The 18418-nt window shown below is 41.1% G+C and overlaps 1 protein-coding gene across 4 annotated transcripts in view; it reads left to right on the top strand.

The window, feature by feature from the left end:
• The window catches only part of LOC140485661 (serine/threonine-protein phosphatase 2A 55 kDa regulatory subunit B gamma isoform), a 337293-nt gene that overhangs the window by 108714 nt on the left and 210161 nt on the right, over positions 1-18418 (top strand). The window contains exons 1-2 of one of the 4 annotated variants that reach the window (XM_072584051.1): positions 14664-14818; positions 15197-15304. The exons of 2 other annotated variants lie outside the window; for them this stretch is intronic. In XM_072584051.1, coding sequence (XP_072440152.1) covers positions 15235-15304 — 70 coding nt within the window. In that variant the 5' untranslated portion in view covers positions 14664-14818; positions 15197-15234. Of the gene's footprint in view, positions 1-14663; positions 14819-15196; positions 15305-18418 lie in introns of those variants that run through there. One more of the 4 variants, XM_072584054.1, reaches the window with a different exon arrangement.

Genomic DNA, 18418 nt, shown 5'->3' with positions numbered 1-18418 from the left:
AGGAAAGCTTAAGCTCTAATTGATTGATTTGTAAAGTGTTTTCAGCATGTCCTAACAAATATTTGTCGCTAACATGCAGGCAGTGTGTTATTTGTTAATTAATATGTGAAGACAGAAATGGTTTCTGAGGATTTTTCTGAAAGAAACCTGTTGTAGGTTGAAGTTTATCATTGAGACAGTTGGTAACAAATATTCATAGCTGGCTTCTTTTCAGCACCTGGGTACACTGTTTTCTGCTGTGTAAGCTCGTGCACTGTTCACATGGGATTTTGTCATATGATGGAAATGTAAAAGTCCCATCTTGCAGAAGGAAAGCTGTAGCTCAGTATTAGAAAAAAAAATCAAAATGTAAATGACTGTGTTAACAATGCATAGTGAAATGGTTATCCAAATGGAAAACAGTATTTTACATTAAAAAGAGTAATTAAAATGGTGCCTTTGCCTCAATAGTGTACAGAATCCACATGTTGCAATCTTAGATTTTGCCTTTGAAGATTAAACACTGGAGACCCTTCTTTGTACACTCTCATGTTAGTAACAGTACTGACAGTAATTTAATGTTTCTATCTGGCTTGGCACAGGTTACAGCATACTATGAATGAAGTCAGTAAATATTGACTTGAGTTCCCAAAGTGCATGTGTTTTTTTTAATTTGCTAGTCCTACAGATGGGGAAAAAAAACTTTGCCCTTTTAACAGGCAGGGTAGGTTCTTATCTCCTAAATTTCTAAGTCTTCCACACACCCTCCAAAAAAAAACTGCAGAAGCTCTATAATTTCCTCTTTTCTCTTCTATCTTCCTTTCTGACCCTCTTTTCGATCCCACTTATTCCTCTGTGTCTGTGATGGTGATAATTGATGTTTTATTTCCATGCTCTTTTCTGCATCTGGTCTGAGTGAGCAGTCATTGTTGGCATCAATCTCTGAGCCTAATTGGCACAGAGATGTATTGGTGACTTAAATAATGTTGGGAGGTCTGTATGCTGATGTTATGCTCTGTCTCATGGTCAGTGTGCCTTTGAAAGGCATCCTCATGATATTGTCACCGTGTCATAGTGGCCTAAGGGTGTCAAAATTTCCTTTTCTATCTTGCCTTGGGTCACTTGAAGCATGGCAGTCTGTGGAAAGCATGCTTGTCTGTCGTGAACTACTTGCTTAATATTAGCTGAGACAGTTATGTGCTTGAGGAATGTATTGTTTGTACAAATTAGTCAATTGTAATAAATGTATTTTGGATTCTTTAATACTACGGTAAGAACACTAGATTTCATGTGTTTCGGGTGATAGGATGAACATCGTTCACAACAATAAGGGCAAACTTAGACCAGAGGGCACTTTACTAATTTAAAAAAATTAGTGAATTGTGGTCAGGTGCTTGAAAAAAAAGAGGCTTCTGCATTTTCAGACTGCTGCTTGCTTTTTGAATGCCCAGTTTCATGACCCAATCCAGCCTCTTTTGGGTGTTGAGTCTTCCCCTGGTCATTAATTTAGTTCAGTAAAAACTGAGTAACTGTCTGTTTTCCCCATCCAGTGAGGGGTTGTTATCCCCTTTTAGACTGTGTGCTTTTTTTCAATTTACAGTGCTCCTGCCTCTCTAACATGATGCATGGAAATTATATATCTTTAAACAAAAATAGTTTTTTCATACACTATGAAGGGAGGATCATTGATGCTATTGCTAGACTATTACTCCAGAAATCTATCTGGGGTCCTGGGTTTGAATGCCACTGTGGCATATGGTAGGATTGAATGCAATAAAAGTCTGGAATAAAGAGTCTAACTGATGGCAATAAAAATATTACTGATTTGGGAAAGAGCCAATATCCTATAGGGATGGAAATCTGTCATTAGCTAGACTCCTCGAAGGATGACTCCAGACCTATAGCAATGTGGTTGACTTTTGACTGCTCTCCAGGTGATTAAGAATAGGTGATTAAATACAGCCATGTCTACATCCAGTGAATGAATAAAACCAAATACAATTGTGTGCACACATTGTGGAAGCAGTACTCGCACGGATTGCTCATAAGGAATCTGATTAACCATTGTTTCTACAGCGAATCTTGGAATCCAATGAGTTGGATAAGTAAATGAAATAATTTATATACATTTGGTAGATTGTAATCAAACTTCTGGATTATCTTCAAGCCACGAATAAACGTCTTGTAGTGGCAGTTTTGGGTGGTGCGGTGGAGGGCATGGTAGGGTGGGCGGTAGGAATCTTATTTAAATATTGGATGCTGTGCGATCATCAATCCTGCAAGAGTTTTTAAGACTCTTATTTGCATTTTATTTTTAATTATATGCTCATAATTGGGAATCTCAAGAGCATATCTCTATGACACTTAAATTATAACCAGCGATTACATTGATTTTTCTGTTAGATGTTGCAACAGTTTTTTTTTGGTGGGATGGAGTGCTCATAAACCAAGCGAGCAGGTGTAGCATTCATGCAGGGTAAATTGTAGTCCATATGTTGTAAGACGAAGTGTTCTATATAACTATTCCCACTGTGGGTTTATATCACAGATGTGGACATAATAGAAAATGTTTCCAAGCTTAATTTAATTATAGAAGAATGAGCAGTGATGTCGTAATCTCCTTTTCTCCTGATCATTGTATCTTTTTTCATATTAGAAGTAATAAATAGCATTAGATTATATGCTGCCCCTCCCCGACACTCAAGATAAGTTATGACAGTAATTTAGGAATGTGCAAGAGGGTAAAGGTTACAGTGCAAGGTCAAAGCGCAATCAAAGGCATTGTAAAGCATGGGATCCTGCAGATTTCCATGGTTCATTGTTGCTGCAGCAAATCCTCCACGATTCAGACAAGGAGATGCACATAAAGTATGTTGAGGTCATGACCCTTCATCTTCATGTCTACAAGACTGACATTTGAATACAGCTTTGCCTGTACTTCTCGCTCCTTCATGTAACTGCATTTTGTATCATGTTGCTGAGAATGCAGGGAACATATCCTCACCATGTACTGATTCAACCTCAAATGTCACCCCCTTAAGATCAGATGTTTATTTTTATTGACTAATGAATAGTTCTACACTAGCATGTAGTGGATTATAACAATGGTTGTTACAACCTAATATGTGCGTGTTACCCAAACTGCATAGAATAATCTCTCACAGGCCATTAGGACTTTACTCAGATCTTCTCAAAGGCAGTTCAATGAACACTTTACTCTGATAAAGCCAAATTATGAATCAACTTGCTGTTATATTTTAATATCAGGAAGACTCTGAAGTGAGTGTTGGTCCTCTAGAAAGTGTGAATGGGGAGTTAATGGCAGAGGTATCAATTCCTTCTGTAGTTGTCACTATAGAACATACAAAAATAAATCCCAATAACACCTGTAAAACAGGAGGTTGAAGGAAAAGGGGAACTTGGTAAATTTGTGATACCTGAGAAGTGGTACTGAGCAAAAATGATAGGATTGCAGGTTGATAAATCTCTGGTCCTGACTGATTTCATGCTATAGTAGGGAAGATATGTTGGGCAGGCTAGAGGTTATTAAAGTTTGACAAATCTCCAGGACTGGATGGGCTGTATCCCAGGTTGCTGAGGGAGGCAAGAGAGGAAATGGCTAGGGCCCCGACATATCTTTGTGGCATCCTTAAATACAGGTGAGGTGCTGGAGGATTGGAGGGTTGCTCATGTTGTCCCCCTGTACAAGAAGGGAAGTAGGGATATTCCGGGTAACTACAGACCAATGAGCCTGACGTCGGTGGTGGGAAAGTTGCTGGCGAAGGTACTGAGGGATAGGGTTTATTTATATTTTGCCTATCACTGATAAGCCCATTCTTTTCAATGTGGGTTTGTGTGGGGGAAGATTGTGCCTTACAAACTCTAGTTCATCGAGGAAGTGACCAAGTTGATAGATGAAGGAATGGTTGTTGATGTCATATACATGGACTTTAGTAAGACATTTGATAAGGTTCCCCATGGCAGACTAATGGCGAAAGTGAAGTCACATGGTGTGCAGGGTGTTCTAGCTAGCTGGATAAAGAACTGGTTGAGCAACAGGAGACAGAGTGATAGTTGAAGGGAGTTTCTCAAAATGGAGAAAGATGACCAATGGTGTTCCACAGGGGTCAGTGTTAGAGCCACTGTTGTTTGTAATATACATAAATGATCAGCAAGTTTGCAGATGAGACAAAGATTGGTGGAGTATCAGAAAGCATAAGGGGCTGTCAGAGAATACAGGAGGATATAGACTGGAGAGTTCGTGGAAAAGTGACAGATGGTTTTCAATCCGGAGAAATGTAGGTGATGCATTTAAGCAAAACTAAGTCTAGAGCGAATTTAAAAAATGAACGGAAGAGCCTTGGGAAAAGTTGATGGGCAGAGAGATCTGCGAGTGCAGGTCCATTGTACCCTGAAGTTTGCTGCACAGGTGGATAGAGTGGTCAAGAAGGCATATCGTATGCTTACCTTCATTGGACGGGGTATTGAGTATAAGAGCTGGCAAGTCATGTTAAAATTGTACAAGACATTGGTTCGGCCGCATTTAGAATTTAGTGTACAGTTCTGGTGGCCACATTACCAAATGGATGTGGACGCTTTGGAGAGGCTGCAGAGAAGGTTTACGAGGATGTTGCCTGGTATGGAAAGTGCTAGGTATGAAGAGAGGTTGAGTAGGTTAGGTTTATTTTGTTTTTAGTAAAAAGGAGATGGAAGGGGGACCTGATTGAGGTTTACAAAATCATGAAGGGTATAAACAGGGTGGATGGAGACCAGCTTTTTCCCAGGGTGAAGGATTCAATAACGAGAGGTCACGCTTTCAAGCCCCCCATCTCTAGGCATTGGCTTGTTGCCCTTCAGTAGGCTACTACCCACTCAGGTGGTGAGTTCTGAAAGTTAATAGCAATTGAAGTTAAGTGAATAGGATGTTCTAATATTGGAACCTATTTTGTCAGCCTCTTGTCTTGAGCAATCTGGCAAAGTGCTGTGTTTCAATTTAATCTGCATTTCCCAGAAGCTGTATCTTGAGGATTTAATCTCTCGGTGAATTGAACATTTTATTTGAAAAATATCACTAAATACATTTATCGACTAATTATCAAAAAGGCCAAGTTTGCAAATCATGAAGATGGTTTGGAAATAATTACTTAAGCAGACTTCAAAACTCCATTTCTGAAGCTGAGAATTGCTATTTATTCTGCACAGAAGGTTGCTGAAACAGCATATACAGATCAATTCAGCATCAACAGAAGCTGACTCAATTAATGACACAGTTCTACTTGGAAGCAGCTCAATAATTTAGAAAGGACATTAGAGGTATCATGATGAACCAAAATCAGAGTTAAAGCCATCTGAGCTTTTGAGATTTGTTCATTATACTCAATGCTCCCAGATTTTTAAAAGGAATTGATTTTGTTTAGTATTTTTGGCAGAAAGTTAAAAGTTATGGCTATGCAAGGTTTCTTTGTATCTTTGTGTAGTGATGTTATGGTTAAATGGAAGATTTGACTAAGGACTTTGAAGATTATGGAGAATTGTGTTAAAGTAAGTGTTGATTAACATTGCCGACTCTTGGCCAATGAAATGTGTGAGACTTTGGGTTTCACTTCAATTTTAATTGTAATTCACTTGGATCTTAGATTTATAGACTAAGTCTGAGAGAGCCAAATGAAAGTGTTACTAGTTCTGACTAGTTATAAGATCCATCCTAGGTACAAATATATGTCCACGAGTTTGATAGTCCATCATAACTGCAAAAGAGGTGATAGTCAATAAAGGCAGCGGTTTTCAGTTGATCCGATTTGGGGAAGTAGCTCATGTTTCTAGTTGACAGGGTGCATGTATCTTATTTTCTCTTTTGACTAAAGTTGTTCTGTCTTTGATATTCCTTTTTGAGCACTGAGCCGTTAAAAATCACTGCTGATTAACCCTTATTTGCCACTTCAATAGCATCCACTCATTTGGCCTGTGACCAAAAATTATAGTCTCTTCACTATAATGTTTATGCTAACTTTGGCCACTAACAGCAGTAAAATCATGAACTAATACCCTTACTTTAGCAAGCACTCTACAATTAAAACAATTTGTTACTTGCTTAATCAGGGTAAAAATGATTCAAAGTAATTTGATCTTAGCGTCGTGAGGGCTTACAGAAAGAGGAAATTAGAAGCAGGGAATCTTCGGAGAATAGTAGGTTAGAAGCTAAAATACTCTACTGTGGAGCACCATTCATAAAACGCTTCCAAGTGAATTGGAAAGGGAGAAGAAGAAGAGTGGAATGAACTTTTTGGAGAAAAATGACCATTCAGGTGACATCTTTCTTTGCATTTACCATGCTGTGATACTTTGTCAGACAAATGTGTTACGGGGCAGATGACCTAGACGGCTTTTAACATAAATTTAAGCAACTTTACGATAACGGTGACCAGTTGTCTCACCAGCACCTGGGCTGGCATTGAGTTGATTCAGCCTTTTTAAGTAACAAGAAATTTTTGTTTATATAGTACTATACATGATCTTTGGATATCTCCAGGCTTTTTACAACCCATTAAGTACTTGTGAAGTCCTGTCACAATTATAATTGTTTTACAAAATGTGCAAGGGGCTGTAAGGGTTAATGCTGAGGAATGTCTTAAGTACCACCTAAAAGGATGATTTTGCATGAGCTTGGTGGGTACCATTAGGTTCTCTGAGTAAGATCTGGGTATTCCTTTATAGTCTTTAAACAAAGTCTCTCACACCAGTATGACTTGTACCTAGTTACTGTCATGTAATGAACCACATCTTGCTTAAGATGAGAGCCTCTTCCTATGAAACTATAAAGTGGTTTTCCTCTACCACACCACACTGAGCAACCTGAAAGAGGATGTTGTCAGCAAGTCTCCTTTATAGTGAGGATTTAGTGGGCAGTGGTATGGGTTGCTCTATGACAGTAATGTAGGAAACGCGGCAACCAGGTTTACATAGAGCAAATTCCCATAAACATCAGTGTGATAATAACCTGATGATCTGTAATTTGTGATGTCGATTGACGGATGAATGCTGGCCAGGGCATGGGGGATAACTCTCATCTTATTCAAGATAAATAGTACCATGAGACATTTTACCCTCACCTGAGAGTGCAGACGGGACTTCCAACTCTGCACTACCCTCACAGTAAGGCAATGGACAGTCAGTCCTAATTCAGTGTGCAAGTCCTGGAATGGGGCAATTGAATGCTATCAATTGAGCCACAGCTGGGTCATTGTGTATAATTGTAAATTGATAATTCAAAGTTATAAACAAAATGTCTGAACAGTGGGAAGTCTGAGATAGTGGATCCTACTGACATGGGAGTTAGGGTGCTATACTTAAGCGAGGTGAAGGAAGAGGAGAAATTGCTCTTGTTCTTTTATCATTATTAATTGAGTCCTGCTGGAAACGTTTAAGTGAAGACACTACATGAGATTGAGTTCAACTGCCTTGCCCCTGCCTCAATGAAATAACTTTGTCATGCTTCCTGGAAAGATACACATTACTAAGTGCTTGAGGGAATTGCTTTATGTGGTGACATGCATTAAGTAATGGTCACATAATTGGGGGTGATCATCTGTCTGGCACTGCTTGTCCCACCTTGTGAAGGTTTATTGAAAGCAATTTGATAGAACGCCACTTCAAATGATGTTGATCTTGCTTTGCGCACCTCCTGTGCAGTTGTAACCTGTATGCCTCACTCAGTCTAACCACTCTATTATCTGTGTCTCATTGTTTACTATGATCTGCCTGTTCTGTCGTCAAACAAAGCTTTTCACTGTACTTGGGTACATGTGGCTATAATAAATCAAATCAAAGTGTCCATTATTTCGGGAAAGACCATAGGAGGAGGCTGGCAATACAAAAACAAACAAATGTATTCAAAATAAATCAGTCCATTCTGCAATGTAGCCCTTGTTTGGAAAACATTTTTAACTTTATTGCTGGTCACAAATAAGTCTTTGTGGCTGTTTTAGAGCAAAAATGACATGTCAGTTATTTGAAAAAAATTAGTGTGGCTCAGATTTTAGTTTTAGTTTAGATTAGATTCCCAACAGTGTGGAAACAGGTCCTTTGGCCCAACCAATCCACACCGACCCTCCGAACAGTAACCCACCCAGTTCCATTTCGCACCGACTAATGCACCTATAACACGATGAGCAATTTAGCATGGCCAATTCACCTGGCCCACACCTCTTTGGACTGTGGGCGGAAACCAGAGCACCCAGAGGAAACTCATGCAGACAGTGAGAATGTGCAAACTCCACACACACAGTCACCTGAGGCTGGAATTGAACCTGGGACCCTAGTGCTGTGAGGCAGCAGTGCTAGCCACAGCTACCATGCCACCTGTTGTGAAGTTAAAGTACTTATTGATAATCTTGAAGATAGCTGCTCATAACAATTTAGCAATTGCTGTGAGGTTTTCCCATCTCGTGGTGGGAGCTTAAATCTGGCACAAGTCAAGGGACTGTTTTGGTATGTAATAGCAGTTATGTCATACAGGATACAAGTCATACAGGTAAGTATGCACAAATCTGAAAGTTGAAAACATAGAAATATTTCTTATTTTCAATTTAAATATCCAAACTATGCAATAAATATTAATCATTGGATCACAGAGTCATACAGCAGGGAAACAGACCCTTGGGTCTAACCATTCCATACTGAACATAATCCCAAACTAAACTAGTCCCACCTGCCTGCTCCTGGCCCATATCCCGCCAAACCTTTTCCTGTTCATATATTCATCCAAATGTCTTTTAAACATTGTAATTGTACCCACATCCACCACTTCCTCAGGAAGTTCATTCCACATTCGAACCGCCCTCAGTGCAAAAAGAAAATTGGCTCTCATGTCTTTTTTGAAATCTCTCTCCACTCACCTTAAAAATGTGACCCTTAGTCTGGAAATTCCCTATCTTAGGGAAAGGAAAACTACAATCAACTCTATTGAAACCCCTCATTAGTTTATAAACTTCTATCAGGTCACCTCACAACATCCGACGCTAAGATGAAGCCAAAAAATAAAAGTACATTGTAAATTTTTTTAATGTGTTTTTTGCTATGGCTGTGGAACAATTTGATAAGCTGAAAGTCTAAAATTAACATGACAGGGCCACCTAAGGGTGTTGAGTAATAATACTGAAATTATTATGCCATGCCAAAACTTAATTAAATTTCATTCGGCAAGGTGTAGTGTCCTCAAGATATTTTGTTTTACAGCAAGGATAATAGTGTAGAATTGAGTTTTTTTTTGTCAAACCGCGATTGTTTTGAATTGTAGTGTCTGGGAAACATTACAGTGTATCCTTTGGTCAAACATAGAGTTGCTGACAGTAACAGTTAGGTTTGTGTTATTCTGTCAATGTGCAACTCCTGACATTGCTGCCAGTTTTAGGGGCGGAGTCATGGCAAACATTGACCATTTCAATCTCACCGCTATCATCGGATCCATGCCAATATTTCTGCCATTTCCAAAATAACTGCTGAGGCATAAGCAGTGGAGATGGGTTAGCATCAAGAAATTGAGGTCAGTTGTAATTTCAGGATGAGGAATCTGTGTAGGCTTGGTGGGGTGAAGAGTCCGTTCCTGTGCTGTGCTGTATTATATTGCATAGTTCATCAAGTGACACCGCAGAAAAGAAGGCCATTTCATCCATCGTGGCGGTGTTGGCTCTTTGAAAGAATTATCCATTCGTACTGTCCTTTTTCCATAAACCTGCAAACTTCTGTTTTCAAATATATTCATGTATTTGAAAGTTGAAATTTAATCAGCTTCTCCAGAACGTTTGCAAAATGAAACGTTGAGTACCATTGTACAATTAGAATCACATAGTCAAAACTACTTATTGATTGATTGTTTTGTTTCTGTGCATCCCCTTCTATGTGGCATGCTTGGTCCTATCCATTGTGTTATATATGTTTGGGATTGCAATCTTTCATGGTCATTATTCTCTGCATTTTTAATTTATATGCCAACTAGTGTTATCTGTAATAAGAGCCTGTTTATTGAAAATGTTCAAAAGCAAATATTTGGCTGCTACTTATGTGAAGCTGTGATTTGGAGATACCAGTGTTGGACTCGGGTGTACAAAGTTAAAAATCACACAACATCAGGTTATAGTCCAACAGGTTTAATTGGAAGCACACTAGCTGTCGGAGCGACGCTCCTTCATCAGGTGATAGTGGAGGGCTCGATCGTAACACAGAATTTATAGCAAAAATTTGCAGTGTGATGTAACTGAAATTATACATTGAAAAATTGATTGTCTGTTAAGTCTTTCATCTGTTAGAGTGATAGTTTCACTTCTTTCATGTGTAAATCACAAATTTTTTTTTAAATTGCATTCTCGGGTTAGCTGTTAACAATGGTGATAGACAGACAATATGTTGAAGGTGTTGGCCCCCTGTGTTCTCTGGATTAGTGGTGCTGGAAGAGCACAGCAGTTCAGGCAGCATCCAACGAGCAGCGAAATCAACGTTTCGGGCAAAAGCCCTTCATCAGGAATAAAGGCAGTGAGCCTGAAGCATGGAGAGATAAGCTAGAGGAGGGTGGGGAGAGAGTAGCATAGAGTACAATGGGTGAGTGGGGGAGGAGATGAAGGTGATAGGTCAAGGAGGAGAGGGTGGAGTGGATAGGTGGAAAAGGAGATAGGCAGGTCGGACAAGTCAAGGAGACAGTAACTGAGCTGGAAGTTTGAAACTAGGATGAGGTGGGGGAAGGGGAAATGAGGAAGCTGTTGAAGTCCACATTGATGCCCTGGGGTTGAAGTGTTCCTAGGCGGAAGATGAGGCGATCTTCCTCCAGGCGTCTGGTGGTGAGGGAGCGGCGGTGAAGGAGGCCCAGGACCTCCATGTCCTCGGCAGAGTGGGAGGGGGAGTTGAAATGTTGGGCCACGGGGCGGTTTGGTTGATTGGTGCGGGTGTCTCGGAGATGTTCCCTAAAGCGCTCTGCTAGGAGGCGCCCAGTCTCCCCAATGTAGAGGAGACCACATCGGGAGCAACGGATACAATAAATGATATTGGTGGATGTGCAGGTGAAACTTTGGATGTGGAAGGCTCCTGTGTTCTCTATCTATGCAATGATGTTTAGATTGATTCTAATCTAAAAAGTGAGATAACGGAGCTTTACATAAATTCATGCAGTTTTTGAGCAAAGTACAATGTAACTCTGCAAGTACAAATTCACCCCACAAAATATATGAATGCATGTGGGTCTTTGTGTGTGTGTGTGTGTGTGTGTGTGTGTGTGTGTGTGTCTGTCTGTCTGTCTGTCTGTCTGTCTGGGATGGCAGTCGAGAGTGAGTGTGTGTGTGTGTGTGTGTGTGTATAGTGCAATGGTGATCACCTGTAATGTGACATGAACCCAAGGTCCTGGTTGAGGCCCTCCCTATGGGTACCGAACTTGGCTATCAGCCTCTGCTCGGCCACTTTCCTCTGCTGCCTGTCCCAAAGTCCACCTTGGAGGATGGTCACCCGAAGGTCCGAGGCTGAATGTCCTGGACCACTGAAGTGTTCCCCAACTGGGAGGGAACCCTCCTGTCTGTTGATTGTTGTGCGGTGCCCATTCATCCGTTGTCATAGCCTTTGCTCGGTTTCCCCAATGTACCATGCCTCAGGGCATCCTTGCCTGCAACGTATAAGATAGACAACGTTGGCTGAGTCGCATGAGTACCTGCCATGTCCAAGGTGGGAGGTGTTCCCACGCATAATAGTGGTATCTATGTCCACAATCTGACACGTCTTGCAGCCTCCACTATGACAGGGTTGTAAGGAGTTGTCCTGAGAGCCGGGCAGCTTGCTACGAACAATGATCTGTTTGAGGTTTGGCGGTTGTTTAAAGGTAAGTAGTAGAGGTGTGGGGAAGGTCTTGGTCTTGGTGAGGTGCTCATCCTCATTGATAATGTGTTGCAGGTCATGAAGAACATGGTGTAATTTTTCAGCTCCTGGGAAGTACTGAACAATGAAGGATACCCTGTCAGTTGCAGCAGGGGGCTGTCTCCTGAGGAGGTCATGACGGTTCCTTGCTATGGCATGTCGGAACTGGCGGTCGATGAGTTGAGCATTGTACCCGTTCTTGTGAGGGCATCCTTGAGTACTTCCAGGTGTCTGTCACGTTCCTCCTCATCTGAGCAGATCCGGTGTATGCGTAGGGCTTGTCCATAGGGAATGGCTGTTTTAATATGTTTTGAGTGGAAGCTGGAGAAGTGTAGCATTGTGAGGTTGTCTGTGGGTTTGCGGTAGAGTATGGTACTGAGGTATCCATTCTTGATGGAGACGCATGTGTCCAAGAATGAGACAGATAGTTGAGAGTAGTCCGTGGAGAGTTTTGATGGTGGGATGAAACTTGTTGATGTCACTGTGTAGTTTTATCAGTGACTCTTTGCCATGGGTCCAGAGGAAGAAAATGTTGTCAGTGTACCTGGTGTACAATGTTGGTTGGAGATCCTGCATAGAGAAGAAGTCTTGTTTGAACCTGTGCATAGAAATGTTGGCATATTGGGGTGCAAATTTGGTCCCCATGGCTGTTCCGTGTGTCTGGATGAAGAAGTGGTTGTCAAAGGGGAAGACATTGTGATCGAGGATAAAGCGGATGAGTTGTAGGATGGTGTTTGGAGACTGGCAGTTGTTGGTGTTGAGTACTGAGGCTGTTGCCGCAATGACATCATTGTGGGGATGCTGGTGTAGAGTGCAGAAATGTCCATTGTGACGAGGAATGTTCCCAGTTCGACTGGTCCGTGGGTTCTGAGTTTCTGTAAGAAATCCGTAGTGTCGCGACAGAAGCTGGAGATCCCCTGTACAATAGGTTTCAAGATGCCTTCCACATAGCCAGAGAGATTCTCACATAGGGTCCCATTGCCCGACACGATGGGACGTCCCGGTGTGTTGGCTTTGTGTACCTTTGGAAGGCAGTAGAAGTCGCCTACACGAGAAGTACGTGGGATGAGGGTGTATAGGGAACTCTGAAGGACTGGATCAGTGTGTTTAATTCTCGGGTGTGTTCTTTGGTCGGATCAGCTGGTAGTTGCCTGTAATGTTCCTGGTTGTTCAGTTGTCGGTACGCTTCCTTGCAGTAATCTGTTCTATTCTGAATGACAATGGCTCCTCCTTTGTCATCAAACCAGCAGATAATTTTGTGATTGGTTTTGAGAGCCTGGATGGCATTGCGATGTGAACGGGTGATGTTTTGCTCTACCTTGTGGGTACAGCTGATGAATCTGGCATTTGTATATTTCCTGACAGTTTGAGCATACATGTCAAGCCCAGGGCAGCGGCCCTCCGGTGGACACAGACGCGCACACAGACACCCATGCACCCCCTCACAGATTTAAGACACTCTGCACTCACTACACACACACACACTCAACCCCCACCCCAGACAGATAGACAGACACACACATAGGTAGACAAAGACCCACATGCACACATATATTTTGTTCGGTGAATTGTACTTGCAGAGTTACATTGTACTTTGCTCAAAAACTGTATGCATGTATGTAAAACTCCGTTATCTCACTTTTTAGATTAGAATCAATCTAAACATCATGGCATAGACAGAGAACACAGGGGGCCAACACCTTCAACATATTGTCTGTCTATCACCATTGTTAACAGCTAACCCGAGAATGCAATTTAAAAAAAAATTTGTGATTTACGCATGAAAGAAGTGTATCACTGTATTCTAACAGATGAAAGGCTTAACAGACAATCAATTTTTCAATGTATAATTTCAGTTATATCACACTGCAAATTTTTGCTATAAATTCTGTGTTAGGATCGAGTCCTCCACTATCACCTGATGAAGGAGCGTCGCTCCGACAGCTAGTGTGCTTCCAATTAAACCTGTTGGATTATAACCTGGTGTTGTGTGATTTTTAACTATGTGAAGCTGGGTATTGCTGTAAGGTGCTAGACATCTCTGACAGTGCTAAAGTAGCATGAGACAACTCCAATTTAAAGCCATGTTAGTAATTTATTTAATCTATTCATTTTATTAAGATCAGAAGAAGTCCGCCTGTAGTAACCAGACAGTTGTAAAGATTTCGGGTTTTTTTTTGTAAATTGGATTAGTGATTATTGCAATAACCTTTAGGAATGGGGAAGATTACTGTAACATGTAAGTTTCTGCCTTAACTGGTTTTATTTTTGTGGTATTTGGTAGAATGGTGTTAAGTGGCAATATTTGACTAAAATTTGGCACTAACTAGGCTATGCTTTAATTTTATTGGACAGTTCGGGCCTTGTTTGAGAGGGAAGTAATAGAAAGTGGAAGACAAAAATATACTGCTTTGAAACGTTTAGAGCAAATTAGGTGGTTTGAGTGCCTTCAGCATTTTCTCTCTTTCACACACGTGGTAGTCACTGAAGCAGAGTGCCCAACAGATTATGCTGCTACTCTTCCCACTCTCTCCCGGACATTAAATTTGATTTATTCATGATTTACCAGTAATATGCATATGGCTTAAAACAAAACTGCCGGCACAGTAGAGTTTTTTTGCTCAGAAGAATTCCTACAAATTGTAATACGATGGCTGATCTCTCTCTGTCTCTCAGTCAACCTGCAGTGCCATATTTCATCCCCCAGAATTGCGGACTTAACGTGGTTGGACGCTGACAGGATGCTTGGGAGGAGTTTGTACTGATGCAGCCTGCACATATGACAGCAGCAGCAGCAGCCGGCACCGTCACAGAGTTTAGCCCCTGTGCTTCACTCAGTCTCCCACAGGCTGCTATTGCAGCAGTGCACTTAATCCAAGTGCTGCTCAGGCGAGCTCCGCTTATCCTCAGCAAAAACCGATTTGGAGACCCTACAGCAGCAGCAGATTCTGTACGAGGAGTTTTGCTTTGGCTGAAAGATTTACCTTTGTGTGTGCGTGTGTATGTGTGTGTGTTTTCGTATCGCAGAAGTGATCCGGTAACTGTGACAAGCCCATGTTCCTCTGCAATAGAACACCTTCTTATTTTGCTTGAATTTTGTTTTTTTTAACAAAACTCGTTTTGGTAGGAGCTATTTTGTTTTCCCTTGCCACCTCTTTTTATTTTTGTTTTGCCCCCCTCTCTCCTTTTTATTTCATTTTCTGTCAAGCTGCGTGGCATCCACTAAACTACATTATGCTGTATTGCAACCCCTTCGCCTTCCTCCACCTCAACCAGGCAGTGGGAGCATGGATGCTGCTGTTGTGACGACCTCTTCTGCTTCTTTTAGTCCACTGCGGATCGGCATGCCGACTAATCCTGCTGTCAATGGGCGAGGACATTGATACACGCAAAATCAACAACAGCTTCCTCCGTGACCATAACTATGTGACAGAAGGTATTGTGTCAAAAAATAAATAAATACTAACCCATCTCAACTTCAGTATATTTAGAATGCATTTAAATCCTTGCTGGAATCTTAAGTGGGGTGGGGGACATTGGTGCGGAACAGTGAAGTCATGCCTCGAATACCTTATCAGGTCAGGAATGAATCAGCAGTTTTTCTCCCCGTACCTTTCCCCCCCCGAAGTGTGAAGGTTTTACACTTGTGTGAGCTCTGTCTGTGAAGGAAAAGTACCCTTTTTAAAAAAAACTAACAGGGGGCATTAACTGAAACAGGAGGATGCTGGTAGAGATAAAACATTCTGAAATGTGGTCGCATCCTTTTTATTCTGCAAGAAAATGATCTGTCAGCAGGGCCCATTTCTGCAAAATGCAAATTTGAAACGTGTTAAGACATTTCGTTTTCTTGATCATACAGATGTCTAAATGCCAGCCCAGGTGAAAGATTTTCTGTCACATTTAAATTCTCCCCTTGGTTGGTTCTGCAGGCAGAAAGAGGCCTGGCTGTGATAGAACATGACAACTGTTCATAGAGATCTTGAAGACTGCAGTATTCAGGTGCATGACTTTTTTGTGTGGTGCTATCCAAAAAAAATGTCATGAGTTCTTGAAACGTAAAATCGTTTCCTTGCAGTGTGGCCTGAAGGCTGGTTCTTGCACAGTTTTTAAAAAAACGTTTTTCCTGATTCGGTGAAAATATGTTGCAAATGTGCCTCTGCGTTATAATCTTGTGCTGAAATGAGCCAAAAGGCAGAAGTGCAGTGTGTATGATGGAGTTCCAATTGTGTTTTTTTGAATAGTGGGCACGCTTTCACACGTGGAGAGTTTGGATTTCTGTTGTGCTGTTTTGGAGATGTGAAGTATTCAGGTGCTCACTGTAATAGGAGTGAAGGGAGATTGAAGCTTGAAGCTTCCCCTTCACACTCCACCCTCCCATCTGCCTCATATAGCCTGCCAACCTTCTCCCAGTAGCCAATCTGAGAGAAGTACGGATTGAAAATTTAAGCAGGAAGTCATCTACTCGAGTCCGCTTAGGCACAATACAGTCTGTGGTGTGCAGGAAAGATTAAAATGCTGTGGAAGATGATTTAATGAAGTGAATAACTGGGCCCTCTGCCTGCCCATCAGAAAGACATTTTAAGTGTCGATTTGGGAGTGAGGGTTACAGTCCAAGTCTTAGAACTGCAACCATCATTAATTTGAGCTCTCAATTCTGGGTTTTAACTGCTATTTTCCAGTCTTTTATTTTTGTTAGTAAACAAGATTTTTCATAGAATTTCTCATTTTTAGAGGTTTTTGTTTGTTTGCTCAGAATTTGAAGCAGTTGTCTGTGTACTCTGCTTCCTGCTACTGCATTGCAGTGACAGGAAGGGTCAAAGACACTTAAATTCTGCTTTATGTAGTCAGACTCATTGTAGCCAGGCATGCCAGCAACTGTGGCTCCAGGTTGTCAAGTTATTCAGAGGGAAAGGATTCAAATAACAATTGCAACACAAATGCCTAATCTGGGATTATTTTTATTGGGGAAATTAGTTTGCAACATGAAAGTATGCCCTTTTAATTGTGCCTTTATCCAAGTATAAGTCCCCCCGAAGTATAAGTCTCAGAAGGGGATATTGGAATGGATGGGCAAGAAATGCTTTAATGGACAGGGCAAGAGACAGAGAGAGAGAGAGACCGATGGATCATCAACAGTAAGTTTAGAGTACACGGAGGATGTGTCGTAGGCTATAGTCAAGGGGTCGAGAATCTGAGGGGTGGGATAGGCACAGATGGGATTTATAGTGAAATAAGTTGAGCATGAGCAGTTTTGACATCCAGTTAGTCTGAGTGTCAAATCTAAATTGACCTTCCATGCAACACAAATGTGAAGCAAGTAATTCTTTTTAATTTGGACTGAAATACTTCCAATTTCCACTTTTGAATTTAAGGAAAAGTTAGAGTGGGCAAAGAAGTGGCAGATGGAGTACAACGTGGGAAAGTATGAGATAATGCATTTTGGTAGGAAGAATAGAAGCATTGCAGGTTTAGTCAGTAGTTAGGAAGGCAAATGTATTTATTTTGAGAGGACTTGAATATAAAAGCATGGTTATACCTCTGAGGCGCTATAAGGCTTTGGTCAGATTAGATGTAGAACTTTGAGTCCCATATCACAGGAACGATGTCCTGGCCCTGGAGCGTGTTCAGAGGAGGTTCACGAGAATGGTCCCAGGAATGGAAAGCTTAACATATGAGGAATGTTTTTGGGTCTTTATTCAGTGGAGTTTACAACAATGAGGGGGGATTTAATTGAAACATACAGAATACTGAATGATCTGGACAGAGTACATGTTGGGAAGACGTTTTCATTGGTAGGAGATACGAGGACCTGAGGGCACAGCCTTCGAGTAAAGGGAAGACCTTTTAGAACAGAGATGAAGAGAAACTTCAGCCAGAGAGTGGGGAATCTATGGAATTCACTGCCTGTGAAGGCCAGGACATTGAGTGTATTTAAGAGTGAGATAGATAGGGTGATGGTGAGAAAGTGGGAGAATGGAATTGAGAAACTTAACAGCCATGATTGAATAGCAGAGCCCACTCAATGGGTTGAATGTCCTAATTTCTGCTCCTATATCTTATGGTGTTATAAAATTGCTTTGTGAATAAATAATTAAACATGTGTCCTTTGGTAATGTTTGTTTGAAGTGTTCAAGAACTTTTGTATGACCTTGTATTATCATAGGACTACAGATGGAACATTGATATAAATTTGAGCAATGTTGTGTATTTGACTTTGTCAATGGCAGAGTGTTTTAGGTGCTGAACAAGCCTGTCACTACAGATACTGCCAATTTTACAGCAGTGAGTGGAGTCCCTAACCAAAGATTGTAAATTGGTATTTATATTCCTCCCCATCACCAGATATGAAACATTTGTTCTTGGACTGTTTGAGTTGTGATTCTCTTATGTATTTGCGATCATATATTTTTGAAAAAGATTTCTGTCGTTTTTCTTTTAATGGATAGTAAAACATTCATTTAGTAGCTAAGTTAATGTTCAGTGTTCAGAACCTGAAGTGGACTACCCTTGCTGAAAGTAAGAGTCATTGCTGCTTGTCTGTTGTTAAAGT

Source organism: Chiloscyllium punctatum, chromosome 14, assembly GCF_047496795.1.
Source record: "Chiloscyllium punctatum isolate Juve2018m chromosome 14, sChiPun1.3, whole genome shotgun sequence".
In the NCBI taxonomy this organism is placed as follows: domain Eukaryota; kingdom Metazoa; phylum Chordata; class Chondrichthyes; order Orectolobiformes; family Hemiscylliidae; genus Chiloscyllium; species Chiloscyllium punctatum.
The sequence above is the reverse complement of the archived record's forward strand: the minus strand, read 5'-3'. Positions and strand labels throughout refer to the sequence as shown.